Below are 14,337 nucleotides of genomic sequence, written 5' to 3' on the forward strand. Positions count from 1 at the left end.
AATACGAGGGCCGGGTTAATTTACGAAGTAATAAATATAGTTTTAATAAAATAAGTCGTTTCGGTAGAGACCCCTATTTAAAAAGCGTAATATTTTTAAATACTAAATCCGGAACCTTTCTAAGGTTTTTAATATCCTCTTATCTTTTTTAATACTTAAATTCGTCTATTTTTATTATAAATTTTCGACTATTATAATTACTTACCTCGTTATTAAACTCCTTATTAATAGTATAGCTATATAATTAGTGCTTTATAATAAATAAAATAGAGTATAATATAACGAGGATATACTAAATAGGCTTATTTAGATCGTAATAATAGAACTTACCTTCGAAAAGTTATATTATATAATATAGTATATATAATATAGTATAAATAATTAAGTATGCGTTATTATTTAGATTTATTTAAGGCTCTATTTTTTAAACGAGTTAAACTTAAGACTAAGCTAAGTAAAAGTAGCTTTTTATTATAATATTAAAAAGTAGCCGCTAACGGCTCTAGTTATAAAATATTAATATAAAATACTAGTTCTTAGTATTAATTATATATTTAAAAAGACTTACGTTTAACGTAGTATCTCTTTTATAAATAATAAAAAAATAAACTTTAATATATTTAACGTCTCTCTAAGCTAGTATAATATTAAATACTATTACGCTATAAAAAAAGTAATATTAAAAGTACGGATTAAGTAATAAGTAGCGAGAACGCTAAAATACTAAGCCTAAATTACTAAAGTAAAAGGTAATCTTTAGTTAATTAATATAATTTTACTAAGCTTCTTAGCTAAGTAAAACGCTTATATTAATTAATAAGTAAGCCTTAATTAGTATTAATATAGGACGTAAGAGGTTCTATAAACGGTCATTTATTATATAATATAAAAAGAGATTAGCTAGATTTTCGATCTTTTTACTTATTATTAAGAGTAAAGTATTACTAAATTTAGTTATTATTCTAAATTATAAAAATTAAGTTACTAAAGTACTTCTACCCTAAAGACGGGATTACCTTTTTATAACGAGATAGGGCTAAAGTAATCTTTATTTTTTATTATACTTAATATAATAAAATATAAAAAAAGAAATTAATTTATATAACGAGTAATTAGAAGGATTTAAAAAGATTTAATATTATATTAAATTATTATATTAAATAGTATTATATTAGCTAAGTAGTAATATAATACGGAGATTTACTTTTAATTTAATAACTAAGATACGTAATTAAAGAACTTATATAGTATAGTCTAAATATATATTATAGCTTAATTTATTAAAAAGCCGTTACTTATTTTTATAGCCTTCTCCGGACTCTTAGCCTTATATAAAATAAAGTAGTATTAAATAACTTAATACTTTTACCTTACTTAAACTAATAATATACTATATAATTTTATAATTATAAAAACCCCTCTTCTAAATACTAATTAAATAAGAACGCTACTTTAGTTTTTAAAGCTTAGTAATTTATATAAATAGTTCGCGTTTAGTAATAATTAGTTTATTAACTTCTTTAACCTTATAATAAAAATAAAGGTCGTAAAAATAGAACTTATAGAACTTAAGGATAAAGAAATACGCTATAAGTAAGTAAAGATAGATATAAAATATTATAAAGCCAGGCCTTTCTCTTATATTCTAATTATATTATACTATATTTTAATATTAAGCGTATTAATAATATACTAACGGTAACGGTAGCTATTATATAATAATAGTCCTTAATATTATAGCTTTAGGAATATAGCTTAAAAGAACTAATCTCTAAAATAATATAAATAGTATAAAAAATATTTAGTAAATCTAGATTAATAAACTAAAGTATAAATATCCTTACTCATTTAATTATACTCTAACTCTCGAGTTTTCTTAATTTAGATTCGATTTAGTATTAACTATAAGAAATACCGAACTCGTGGATTTATATCCGCGCTATTTAATATTAGCTATACGTTATTATAGAGCTATTTTTACTACTATTTCTTAATATCCCTACGTAAAATAAAGTCCTACGTATATATCTCGTTTAATATAATAAGCCCTATATATAATAATAAATAATACTTTAATATTAATAATAAATCGTAGCCCTCGATAACTATTAGTTATAAATAGAGGCGCCTTTATATATAAAATACTACCGTCGTTATTATAGCTATTATAGTTTATAAAAAGAGCTTATTAAATACGGTTATTATTATAGCATTTTAGTTAATTAACGGGTCCTAAATAGCTAACGTAAGGTTTTTAAAAACTACCTCTCTTTTTTTTAAGTTATAATAAGCGTCGGACGATATTAAGTAGCGAATAATTAAATAACCCGCTTAGTATTATTAAAATTATAATTATTAAAATACGAGATATCTCGGGGATTCCCTATATAAGAGGTATATAAAGTCTTTATTAATTAAAACAAAGTCTATATACTTAATTACGTTATTAAAAAGATTATAAAAAATAAAATAATAGATTTCTTTTATTTATATTATTATTAAGTATTATAACGCTATTCTTAAGTAAAAGTTATTATTTTTTCTATATATTAGCTAAAAGAAGTTAATTAATTAAAAAGAACGACTTATATATAAGTTAGTATAAAACAGCGAGAGCCTATTTTAATATTAACGAGCGTTTTAGAGTAGTATTTATTTCTTAAATAATAACGAGGAAGGCTATTATAAAGCGATTTTTTAAAAAGAAGAGTATAGGGGGGTAAAAAGGTCTAGACCTGCCTTTTATATCTATATAAAAAGCTATTTAGTAAGAACTATTTTAAATAATAAAAGTAATTAATATAAATATAAGTAGAAAAACGCGAAAGTCCTATAAAAAAGTTACTTTTAAAAGCTTATGCCTTCTTATATAGTATCTATAGCTAGTTATACTCTTAACTCTTATAAAAGCTTCTAAATATAAGTAACAAAGTAGTATATTAAAAATAATAAGCGTTTCGAGTCCTATAATTCTCTAAAATACGCTTATATAAAATAAATAATAAGAAATATCTACTTTATAAAAATAACTTAGAAATAATTAAAAACTATAATAGCGCTAGTGTCTTTTTTTTAAAAAGACTTAAAGTAAGTAAAATCGCTCGTAAGTATTAAACTAAGCTATTACTAATTTCTAAAATTAATAAAAGACCTTACTTTTAGTACATTATATAAAACTTTAAGAGTGCGTTTTATAAAAATAGGCGTTACGACTATAAGTCTATACGAAGTTCGTTTAATTCGTAATATATCTCTATATCCTTATTAAAACGGTCTATTTAGTAATTAATTATTTTAACTAATTTCTCTTAGTTCGAATCGTATTAAAATACTATTTCGACGTTATTAAAGCGACTATTTTTACTATTATAACCGAGTTTAAAAAATTAAATATACCTTTTATATTTAAACTTAATAGTAATCTTATAGAGCGATACTAACTAAAAAATATTCCTTTTATTAAGGTAACTATAGTTAACGTTTTAAAGAACTCCTTTAAATTACCGAGTCCGTTCGTATTTTTTTATTAAATTAATATTATAAATATAAAAGTACTAAATATACTCCCGCTCATATAATATCTATCGACGTATAGTTTATTAAATAAAAAATATATTAAAATTAAACCGAGCCGTATTATAATAGCGGCCTATTACTTTATTTTACGAATTATATATATAAAGAATCGTCTCGAACTTAATTAGGTAAAAAACTATCTTATAGCTACTACCGAAGCTAATATTAAAATAGAACTATAAATATATTAAGCTCTTTAAATATAGAGTAGTAGAGCTAAGATTATTAATAGCTACGTTATAAAACACTAGTTAATAAGAATAAAGTACTATATTTATTAAAACTATATAGATTACTTAGTTTAAAGAAGTAGCTAAGATCGTAGACCTTATTTTAAATAGTATTCTTCTTTTTTTTTTATAATACTTTAAACCGTAAGATTATAAGGGCCTATATATTCTTTTTTAGGACGAGTTAGTAAATAGCTTACTAAAGAATATTTTAAGCTTATTAGAGTTTAGCTTATAAAATAAATAAGAAGAGGAGATATAAAGGGATATAAGTAATAATCTCTATAATAAGCGTAGTAGAGCTTTTTATCCTATTATTTATAAGTAATAATAAACTTTAAACCTAATACTTAATTAATAATTATTACGACCTATGAAAGACTATATAATATTTACTATAGTTATATTATTAACTAGCTAGCTTATATAACTCGATAATTCTTACCTTACCTAAGTAAGCTTTAAACGGCGTTATAATAAAATAAGGTTATATTGACTAGCTTAGAATCTCGTTTATTTTATATTATATTACCTATTACGTAGGTACTCTTAAATAAGTATAACTTACCTCTTTTTTTGTTTACCTTTTGTCTATATAAATAAATAAATTATATAACTTATTATAAGCTAAATTATAAAGGGCTAAAATTAAGTCTACTTTCGTTTTAAGGACTATATAGCGACGTATTATTTATTATAACTTACTTATATATATTAAAAAAGGTCGTAGCTTATTTCGCTAAGTAAAAGTAAATAAGGTTCTATTATAAATAAAGATTAACAGTTTATAATAAAGCCTAAGTTATATAGTATAGTACTAACTACCCGTACTAAGGCCTAGATCTCTCCTAATTAAACCCTAAAATTATTTACTAATAATACTAACTTAAATAGTATTATTTACTTAGTTTACCTCTATCTAAGCTTACTAGCTTTTCTTAATATATCCCGATATTCCTAAAGAAAATAATATTAGTTACTAATATAGCCTTAGTACTCGAACTAAGTATTTTTATTATAGAGGTTTACTAATATATTTATTATAATTATTATTAGTTAGTAATAGTAGATTTATATACCGTAAGCGTATTATTATGCTAAGAATAACTAAAAACGTAAAGATATATATATAATTTATTATACCCCGGCTAGGCTAGCTAGGGCTTATATAATTATTTATATATTCTTTATCTTTATTCGGATTCTTACTTCTTAAAAGCCTATATAAGTTATTAAGGAATGACGTAGGCTATTTTATATAAAGTAAATACCGCTTTTTATAACCGAACTTACGTATAGACTAACTAGTCTTAACTTAGCTTATTATAAAGAACTAATAAGTAATAAATAGCCCCTTTAACTACTTAATTAGGGACTCTTTACTTTATATCGATATAACTAATTATAGTATACCTAAAAATATTAAACGATCTAGTTTCTATAGTAATTTATTTAGTTATACCTACGGTCGCTAAAAATAATACCCTAGTTTATAAGTAGATAATAATAATAAACTACTACGCTAGTATTTCTATAAAAAATGAAGCCGCTCTAATAACTAACTAAACGAACGTATAATTTAAAAAGAAAACCGGGATTTATATAATAACTCGACTAGAGCTAGGGGAATTACTAATATTACTAAATACGAACGAGAGTATAACTATAATAATTACGATAAAGGGTATTATAATTATAAATATAAAGAGAAAGAAGCCTATAAATATAGCCGTTATTAATATATTTGTTAAAGGGGCTTTTAATAGTATAGGTATAGTAGTTATACTAAGAGTAACGTATATAAATAGGATTAAGAAGTATACGCCCTATAGTTATTATATAATTATAATAACTATAGTATATTAATCCATTTTAATACTTTAAATCTATTCTTTTATAAAAAGGCAGGGAACCTTATATTTATTAATAATAAAAGATTTTATCTCCTTAGTAAAAAGTATTATATAAGGAGTACGTATTTTATTTTAAGGACTGCTCTGAGAATAGCGGCTATATATATTATAACGGTATAAATACCTAAACGTTATATAAAACCTATTTCTAACTAAGTTTAAAATAACCCTTCTTTATACGTTAGTAACTAAGGACGCTAAGTATTTATAATTTACTTTCCGTAACTTAGTTTAAACTATAATAACCGATTTATTTACTACTCTAAACGCCTTTTTATAACTTTTAATATAGATTCTTATTATAAAAAAAGTAGTTACTCCTTTAATACTATAATATAAAGAGTTATTAAGCTCTATTTATTAAATTAGAAATAGAACGTACCCGCGACTTTAATAGGCTATAATAACTATTAGTAATAAATAGATCGACCGCTCGGTTACTAATTAATAAGTCGTTGTAATAAAAATCTCGCCTTATTTCGTAAAAGTTAAGTTAAATTAGCTAACTTTTATTATTATTAAATACGTACGATTCGGCTCTAATCCTTATAGTACTATATAGACGCTAAAGCTTATAGTTATGTTTATACAATATATTACTCTTTAAAAGCGGATCTTCTTCCCGTTAAGAAAAATAAAACCTATTAAAAATCGCTATAGCGACCTGTTTATAAAGTATATTATAATAAATATATAGAGTAAATGCGATATATAAAAATATATAGAGAAATAAGCTCTAAGCCGTATTTAAAAGTATTTATATATAGTTTTTAATAGTAGCGTTTCTCTCTTTACCCTAAGTTAGAAATAATATATAGTATAATAAGAGCTATATTTAACGATTATAAGAGAGCTTAAAATTTATATATAACTTTAAGAGAACTAAGCTTAATACTAAATATATAATAATAAGTACTTAAGTAAATTATCTATTATCTTTATCCGTTTATTATAATAAAAGCTATATATACTATATATATATTAAAATATATAATATATATATTATATCCTAAGAATAGTTTTAAATATTATTAATATCTTATATTTTAGTTATAAAAGGAGTCTAAATATTTATAGTCCCGGAAATTATAATATCTAAGGAATATTAAAAATCCTTAGTATTAAGTAAAGTGCCTTATAATTTATAATATAGCTTATAATATAACTTCGTTTTTAATCTTATTTAATATATAAATACTATATAGTAGTATAAGTAAGAGAAATAACGTACTTACTAATCCTTTAATAATTCTAAGCTCGACCGGCGTTATTATATATATACTATAAAAAGGATACTTTTTAGTAATAACTAAAAAGACGACTCCTATAAACGTAGTCGTCTTTTATATTTATATATTTACTTATATACGGCTCGATTTAATTAGTAAATTAAATCGGTATTAGTTAGAGTTCGTTGTGATTAGAGCTAAAGTAGACTTCGTAATGATATATGCTTATTTATATTTTTAACTTATACTTCTAAGATTTTAATTATATATAATAAGAGAAGTTAAAAATAGCTAAGAAAATCCGAAAGTAATTAAAATTATATAACCCTAAGAAAAAATAGGTTATAATTATACTTAAAGCTAAGAGAAATATTTTATATTCTATAAATATAAATATATTATAAATCTAAAGCTAGTGCCCTTTAGTAACTAATATTATTAAATATCTATTATAATATTTTAAGTCGTCCGGGTCCTAAGCTACTTAGTTATTATATTTAGTATCTTATATTACGTTTTAGGGGAGTAGTATATATATTAACTTATAAAAAAGTAAATTTCTTTTTAACTACGCGGCTTTTTAAATTTTTATATTAATTAGGGTATATTAATAAATAAAAGATATAAAATAGTTACGTTTTATAGGACTATAATAAGTAATTAGAACTAGTCGGTCCTTAACTTAAACTATTATATAATAAATTACGACGGTTTTTTAATAGTATAAAATAAGTAAGTTTATATTAAAATTACTTTTATAAAATGCTAATAACTATAAGTAGATCCTTTTTCTTATTTACCGGTCCCTACTTATTAAATAATATAACGAAGTTATAAGCTAATTATAAGTATAATACGTAAAACGACGATAATAACGAGCGTTATATTAATTATAGGATAGACCTTAATAAGACGTACGCCCTAACGTATTAATATAAGCGACTAATATATTTTAGATTTAGTAGTTAGTAATAATAACAATACTTTATTCTATAGTTAATAACTCTATAAGGGGCTTATGCTTAGCTAAGGGTAAGTTAATTAGTCTAGCTTAGGTATAATAAACTAAGGTAATAATAAAACGTTATTAGTATATTTAAATTAATTATTCTTATTTTAATAATAGTACCCTTAGTATGGGCCTTAGTAGAGCGTATACTATTTTATAATTATTAATAAATAGTAATAAATATATATAAATAATTAATAGCTATAATACTAAACGATTACTAATATATAATCTCTTATTATTTATCTCTCTATTAATATAGCGATACATTATTCTTATATTATATATTTAATTAATTATATTAATTACTACTTATATATTTAAAGTATAGCTAGGTATTACTTCAATTTAGTAATTACGGTTATAAAAACTTTTTATATTAATACTAATATCTAATAGTCGGTCTCTTCAGTTAAAATAATATAATAAAAGGTAAAACCCGATTTACGTTCTAAATAAATACTTTAAAAATTAACCTTATTTTAATAATATAACGAGAAAGGTCCCGGTTCGGTATAATATAAAAATCGTAAATATTTAGTAAAACGCTTATATATCCCGTTATATATATTTTATTTAAAAAAGGCTCGGATTATAATATATATAAATTATGTTATAAACCGGCCGTATTAAACGCTAAAAGCTATTTATATAAGCTACTTAGTTTTTTAAAATTGTGCGCATTATACTAAAGATATACGTCGTCCCGGGAAGGTTCTTATAAAGTTAATCTATTTTTAAAACTTTTTTTATTATCTTTTTAAGCTTTATATTTCTAGGTATAAAAGATTAACTTTATCGGGATTAGGCTTTTAAAAGAAATTATATAATATAATATACTTTTTAAGTCTATAGTACGCGTAATATATGCTAAGTATATACTTAACTTAATAAAGTAATATAGCTATAAAAACCGTAATATAATACGGGATCCTAGCTAAAGCTAAGTTACTTTTATAAAACGGCGCTAAAGGTCCGCAAAGCTTTTATCTTTTATAATACGTTAGCGCTTAGAATTAAAAGTTAAGTTAGTTTACGAAGCTAATATTAATAAAAAACTACTTCTCTTATTACCTTTCAATTCATTAGCTTTTAAGCTTATATTTAATTATTACGAAGTTTATTGCTCTATAAGTTCTTTAACTTAGCTTTATATAATAGTATACAATAGCTAGTATATCCCCTTTTTACCTTAGTTATTTTAAAATCTTATAATTAATTTTTTAATTATAATATATATTACGGTATTATTTTACGCTAAGTAATAAATACGTAGTGCCCTAAATTTAGAAATAAATACGTTTAGCTATATTACGAGATTTAATGAACTAAGCGTACTATAACTAACGTCTAAATTTTGCTATATTATTAATTAAGTATATTTAATACGCTAACTTGTTTTTTAATAAGCCAATTATATTTACTATTTATTTAAGAACGTAAACCCCGCGGGAGACTAAGGATATGCTAATAAGAAATGCTCTTTCTTAAGACTTGATTATAAGCGAATATTTATAATAAATTTTAAAACTATACTTATAAAAAGAACGTATAGGAGGCTAGACTTATATAGTTTAGTCCGGGCTATTACTTATATTCTATTTCTTTATACTACGTAAATACTATATAGGTCCTACTTAGTAATTTACTTCTATAAGTATTTTATTTATATAATCTCTCTCTCTTAACTAAGGGTTAATATATATACTAAGAAATTATACCTCCGTAGCTTTATAAAAGTCGGGCTCTTATTACATAAAATAGTACTAAGTAAGGTTCCGTTATAAATTATTTATATACGCCTTTTTTCGAGTTTATATATTAATTCTTAAAAAAAAAACGGCTTATAGCCGGTTTTAGAGTTAAGTAGTATCCTAAAATATATTATGTCTTATAATTCTAATACTACTTATACTATTATATTATTAAGTATTAGTAAAGTAAGCGTGGGTTATAATACCCCTTTTTAAGTATACTTAACTCCTAGAGCTATAAAAACTATTATAAATATTATTATAACCCGTTATTTACGTATATATTGTATATTTAGATTATAAGCTCTTATTTAATAATACCCTCTAAATTAAGAAGCTTATTAAGAGCGCTAACCTAAATACGCTAATATATAGTTTATAAACGCCTTATAAACTAAATATATATATATTTATAGTTTTAAATCGTAGCTTAGCGTCGTTAATTATAATAAATAGGGCGGAAATAGTATAGGTACCCCCGTGCGTACTCATAGGGGCTAAGCTATCGTTCTTTAGCTTATATAATATTACGTTTTAAAAAATAAATTTACTAATACTTACTCCGATTATTATACTAAATTATTAAAAAAAGGCATATATTACCGTAATAATCGCTTTGTTATGTTTATCATAAAGAGCGTATAATATTATATTTTATACGTTTAAAATAGAACTGTAACTAAGACTAAAAAGGACGAGCGTCGGTACCTATACTTTTATTAGTATCTCGACGTTTTATAATATTATTAGCCCGGAAATAACGGTAGCTAAAGTCTAGCCCGCTTAGATCGGCTATTAGTAATTATTAAATACTATAATAAGTCGACCGGTAATAATAAATATTAATACTAACGTAAATATGATAAGGAAGAGTGCGATACTAATTTAGACTAAAGTAAACCCCTTAATATTTATAAAATATAAGGGTACGTAATAAAGCTATTTATATATTTATAATTATTATTAATATATTATATTATATACTTAATATTATATTGCTCTTATTACGAGGCTTTAAATAGTATTATAAATATATATTATAATAGAGCTAATAGTTTAAAAAAATTAGTATTATAAAAACGGGGATATTACGAAATATAACTTATAAATAATAATTAGCGTTATACTAACTACCCTAAGTAATAATAATATAAGAGTACTTATACTACCCTAACTATAATATAAATTACCCTAAGAGACGGCTATTAATAATAAAGTAGCCGAGCTAATAAATATAGCGTTCTTTAGTTAGTTTATATCCTCGAGCTTTTTATATATTTTATTAGCTAGAGACGTAATATTAACGAGCTAGGGTACGAGAATAAGTCTAGTTATATAAAATAAAAATATAATATAAAAAGTTTAACGCTAAGTTATATACTAAGTAATAACGCTACTTAGTAAAGGATTAGTATAGTTACTTAATACTTATATTACTTAATTAGAAATAAATAGCGTAGTTAGTAAAAAAAAGAACGAGCCTAAAAAAGAGGGTCTTTATATTATGCTATATTATATAAGTCGGATTAGTAAAGGGATAAAGTTAGTAAAAATTAAAAAGTATAAGACGATAATATTAATATTACTAATATTTTAAAAAGACCGTTTTACTAATATTAAGCCGATAGAACGTAATACGTAATATAAAACTATACTTAGAATAAAAAAAGCGACTAAGATAGTTAAGTATAGCCGTTAACTAAGTACGTAGCTTAGATTCGTAATAAATAATATTAATACGGCGTTAGTTAGGAAGTATACTATACCTATTTAAAAGCCGTTATACGTACTAAGCTCGAGGTTTATAATAATAGCTTATAACTATAAGTATATAAAAGATAGAAATCCGTTTAGGGGGATATTAAACTTATAAAAAGGTTATAATAATATAGGCGTTAGGGGTAATTATAAATAATAATAAGGCGGCTATTGCTATAATAATAAAATAATATCGTAAGGGCTTTTATTAAACTAAGTTTTAGCTAAGGGTATTATTTCCTAGCTTTTTAAAATAAACGCTCTATAAATGATAAACGTATAGAGGTATATTAAAAAATAAAAGTAAAGGATTATATAAGAAGTATAAGTAAAAAGTAATAAGAACTTATTAAAACGTAAATTTCGAGTTAAATTTAAAGGGCCTCTACTTTTATATAATAAGAAGTAATATTAAAATACTTACTTAAAAACGGAGACTAATAGGCGGTAATAGAGGCGCTTTTAGTATTTAAATATTAAGCTTATTTATAATAAATAGCTTATATATAATTATTATAAGGAGTTAAATAAAAGCCTATTTATATTATAAATAAATAAGAAAAGCCGCTCTTAGTTATATAAACGGTAATATCCGGTAATTTTAAGAATACTTTTAGTACAAGGCTTTAATAATAAATTATAAATATAAGTTAGATAGTTAAAATATATAAGGCTTAATACGAGATCTAAATAACTAACTAAAGCTTTATTACGTTATATATTATTATTATAAACGATTATAAGGTCTTTTATTATCTTACTATATACCCTTTTACCTCCGTAATATTAAAAATATTATAATACGCTTTACGGGTTATTTAAAAACGTTACTCGCTCGCCTCTCTTTAAAACATAGGGGAGGCAATCTTAAAATACCCGTTATAAAAAGCCTTTAAATAAGCCGAAGTACTATTATATATTATAAGCAAATAGATTAACTTAATAAAAATCATAGCTAATTATATTAATACCCTAAAATAAAGAGTATTATTATTATTACGACTTTTTACTAAAAGCGAGTAAGTAGACGTTAATATAATTATAGAGTATCTTTACTTACTATAGCTAGCTTATCTATCTTTTTACTTTAGTAATTTAATAATCTTTATATTTAATAATATAAAAATAGCTATAAGGCTTTACGGGATTTTTAATATTATTATGCTTATTCTATATAATTATAATAGGGCGTAGTTCGTAGCTATTATTTATATAAATTACGTATAGTTATATAGAGTATAGGTTAAAAATAGCTCGAAATTAGAGTAATAGGCCTAAGCTTTGTTTTTTAACTATACGGTTTATTTTTCTAAGCTACTTATTACGATACTAAATAAAAATACTAAAGTATTAATATTATTAAGCTTATAAATACTAGCTAGCGGGGGTATACTTATATTATATACTAACGCTACTTTCTTATAAGATTTATAAATACAAATATATATAGAGCTTTAAGCCTAAAATCTAAATATTAAGGACTTTAATATTTCTAAGCGGCTTTAGTAAGTATAACTAAAATACTCTACTTTTTTTAATAAAGCGTTTATATACGAAAAGTCTTCGCTATTACTAATTAGCTTAACTTTTATAGCTAATATAGGGAGTAATATCGGTCCGTTTATATTTAGTACCTCTCCCTCGCTATTTTAGCTATTTTTACTTATTAAAAAAGGGCCCTTCTTAATAAAATAAGGCTTAAGTAAGACTATTTATATATTACTTAAGGATCCGTACGGTTTATTATTATTTTTATATACGGTTAGCTCCTCTCTTAAAATAATTAAACTACGTAACGGTCTTATTTTTAGTATAAGGATTTATTAAACTTTATACTTAATATTACTTTTTATATTGCCCCCTATACTAAAAGAATATAGAACTATTTTTAGTATACTTAGTAAGGCCATAGCCTTTTACTAAAGCTTTTACTTATTAAAAAATATTAAATTAATAGTAATATAGTTAACTATTAAGAGCGGCTCTAAGAGCGAGTTTTATTATTATTATATTAGTTTACTGCTCTATAAAGAAATAGCCCGCCTTAATAGTAATTAAAAAGTCGCCCTATATTTAAAGATTAGTATTCTTAAGCGCGAGATCGGAGAGATAAAGTATTACTAATTAAACTTTTAAATTTAGTACGATATTTATAATTTATACTATAACTAGGGGCCGGGTCGATTTATACTTCTTTATATACTCTTAGAGGGCTTTTAAATAGGGCGAAGAAGTAAAATAAAGTAATAAATATAGCTTAGAAAAGTCTATAAACGGCTTAAAAATAATCGCAACCCCCTATTAAAATATCTAAACGTTACTAAAAAGCTATATACTACTTTAATTTATATAGAACTCCTATATAAAAGACTAATAATTAATAATTATTACCTTAAGGTATATTAAGTATTATTAGAGCCGGAGTTTATTACTTATATAAGCCTTAGTCCCTAACTAACTATACTAATATTAAAGTAAGGAACCCGTTAATACGTACTATATATTATTTATAAAACGCGCAAGTAGTAATACTAAAGGAAATAAAGAGTAAGGCGTTTATAAAATCTAGTATAATTAACGTTTTATATATTTAGTTATAAACGTCCTATATAGCTTAATTAAATTATATATAGTCTATATAGTACGGGTCTAGTATATAATAAGTTATAAATTCTAGATCCTTTATCTATTTATCCGTTTTTTAGCTATATATAATAATATAATAGTTATTTAAACTAGCTCTACTTCGCTACCTAAATAAAAAAATAAGAAACGACTTTAATAATATCCTAGTTTATATATTAATATATATCGAGAGCTTATTAGTACTTTTTATAGTATTTAACGAAAGTTATTTAATAGGACTTC

General features: G+C 23.1%; 1 protein-coding gene across 1 annotated transcript; it reads right to left on the reverse strand.

Moving 5' to 3' along the window:
• Nucleotides 1–10,098: 10,098 nt before the first annotated feature.
• On the reverse strand, nucleotides 10,099–10,203 carry CLUP02_02904 (uncharacterized protein; the record flags this gene model as incomplete). The annotated part of the gene is made up of 1 exon (XM_049281932.1): nucleotides 10,099–10,203. The coding sequence occupies one exon, from the start codon at nucleotides 10,201–10,203 to the stop codon at nucleotides 10,099–10,101; it is 105 nt and encodes a 34-aa protein (XP_049139075.1).
• Nucleotides 10,204–14,337: the final 4,134 nt, after the last annotated feature.

Source organism: Colletotrichum lupini, chromosome 2 (assembly GCF_023278565.1).
Source record: "Colletotrichum lupini chromosome 2, complete sequence".
NCBI classification, from domain to species: domain Eukaryota; kingdom Fungi; phylum Ascomycota; class Sordariomycetes; order Glomerellales; family Glomerellaceae; genus Colletotrichum; species Colletotrichum lupini.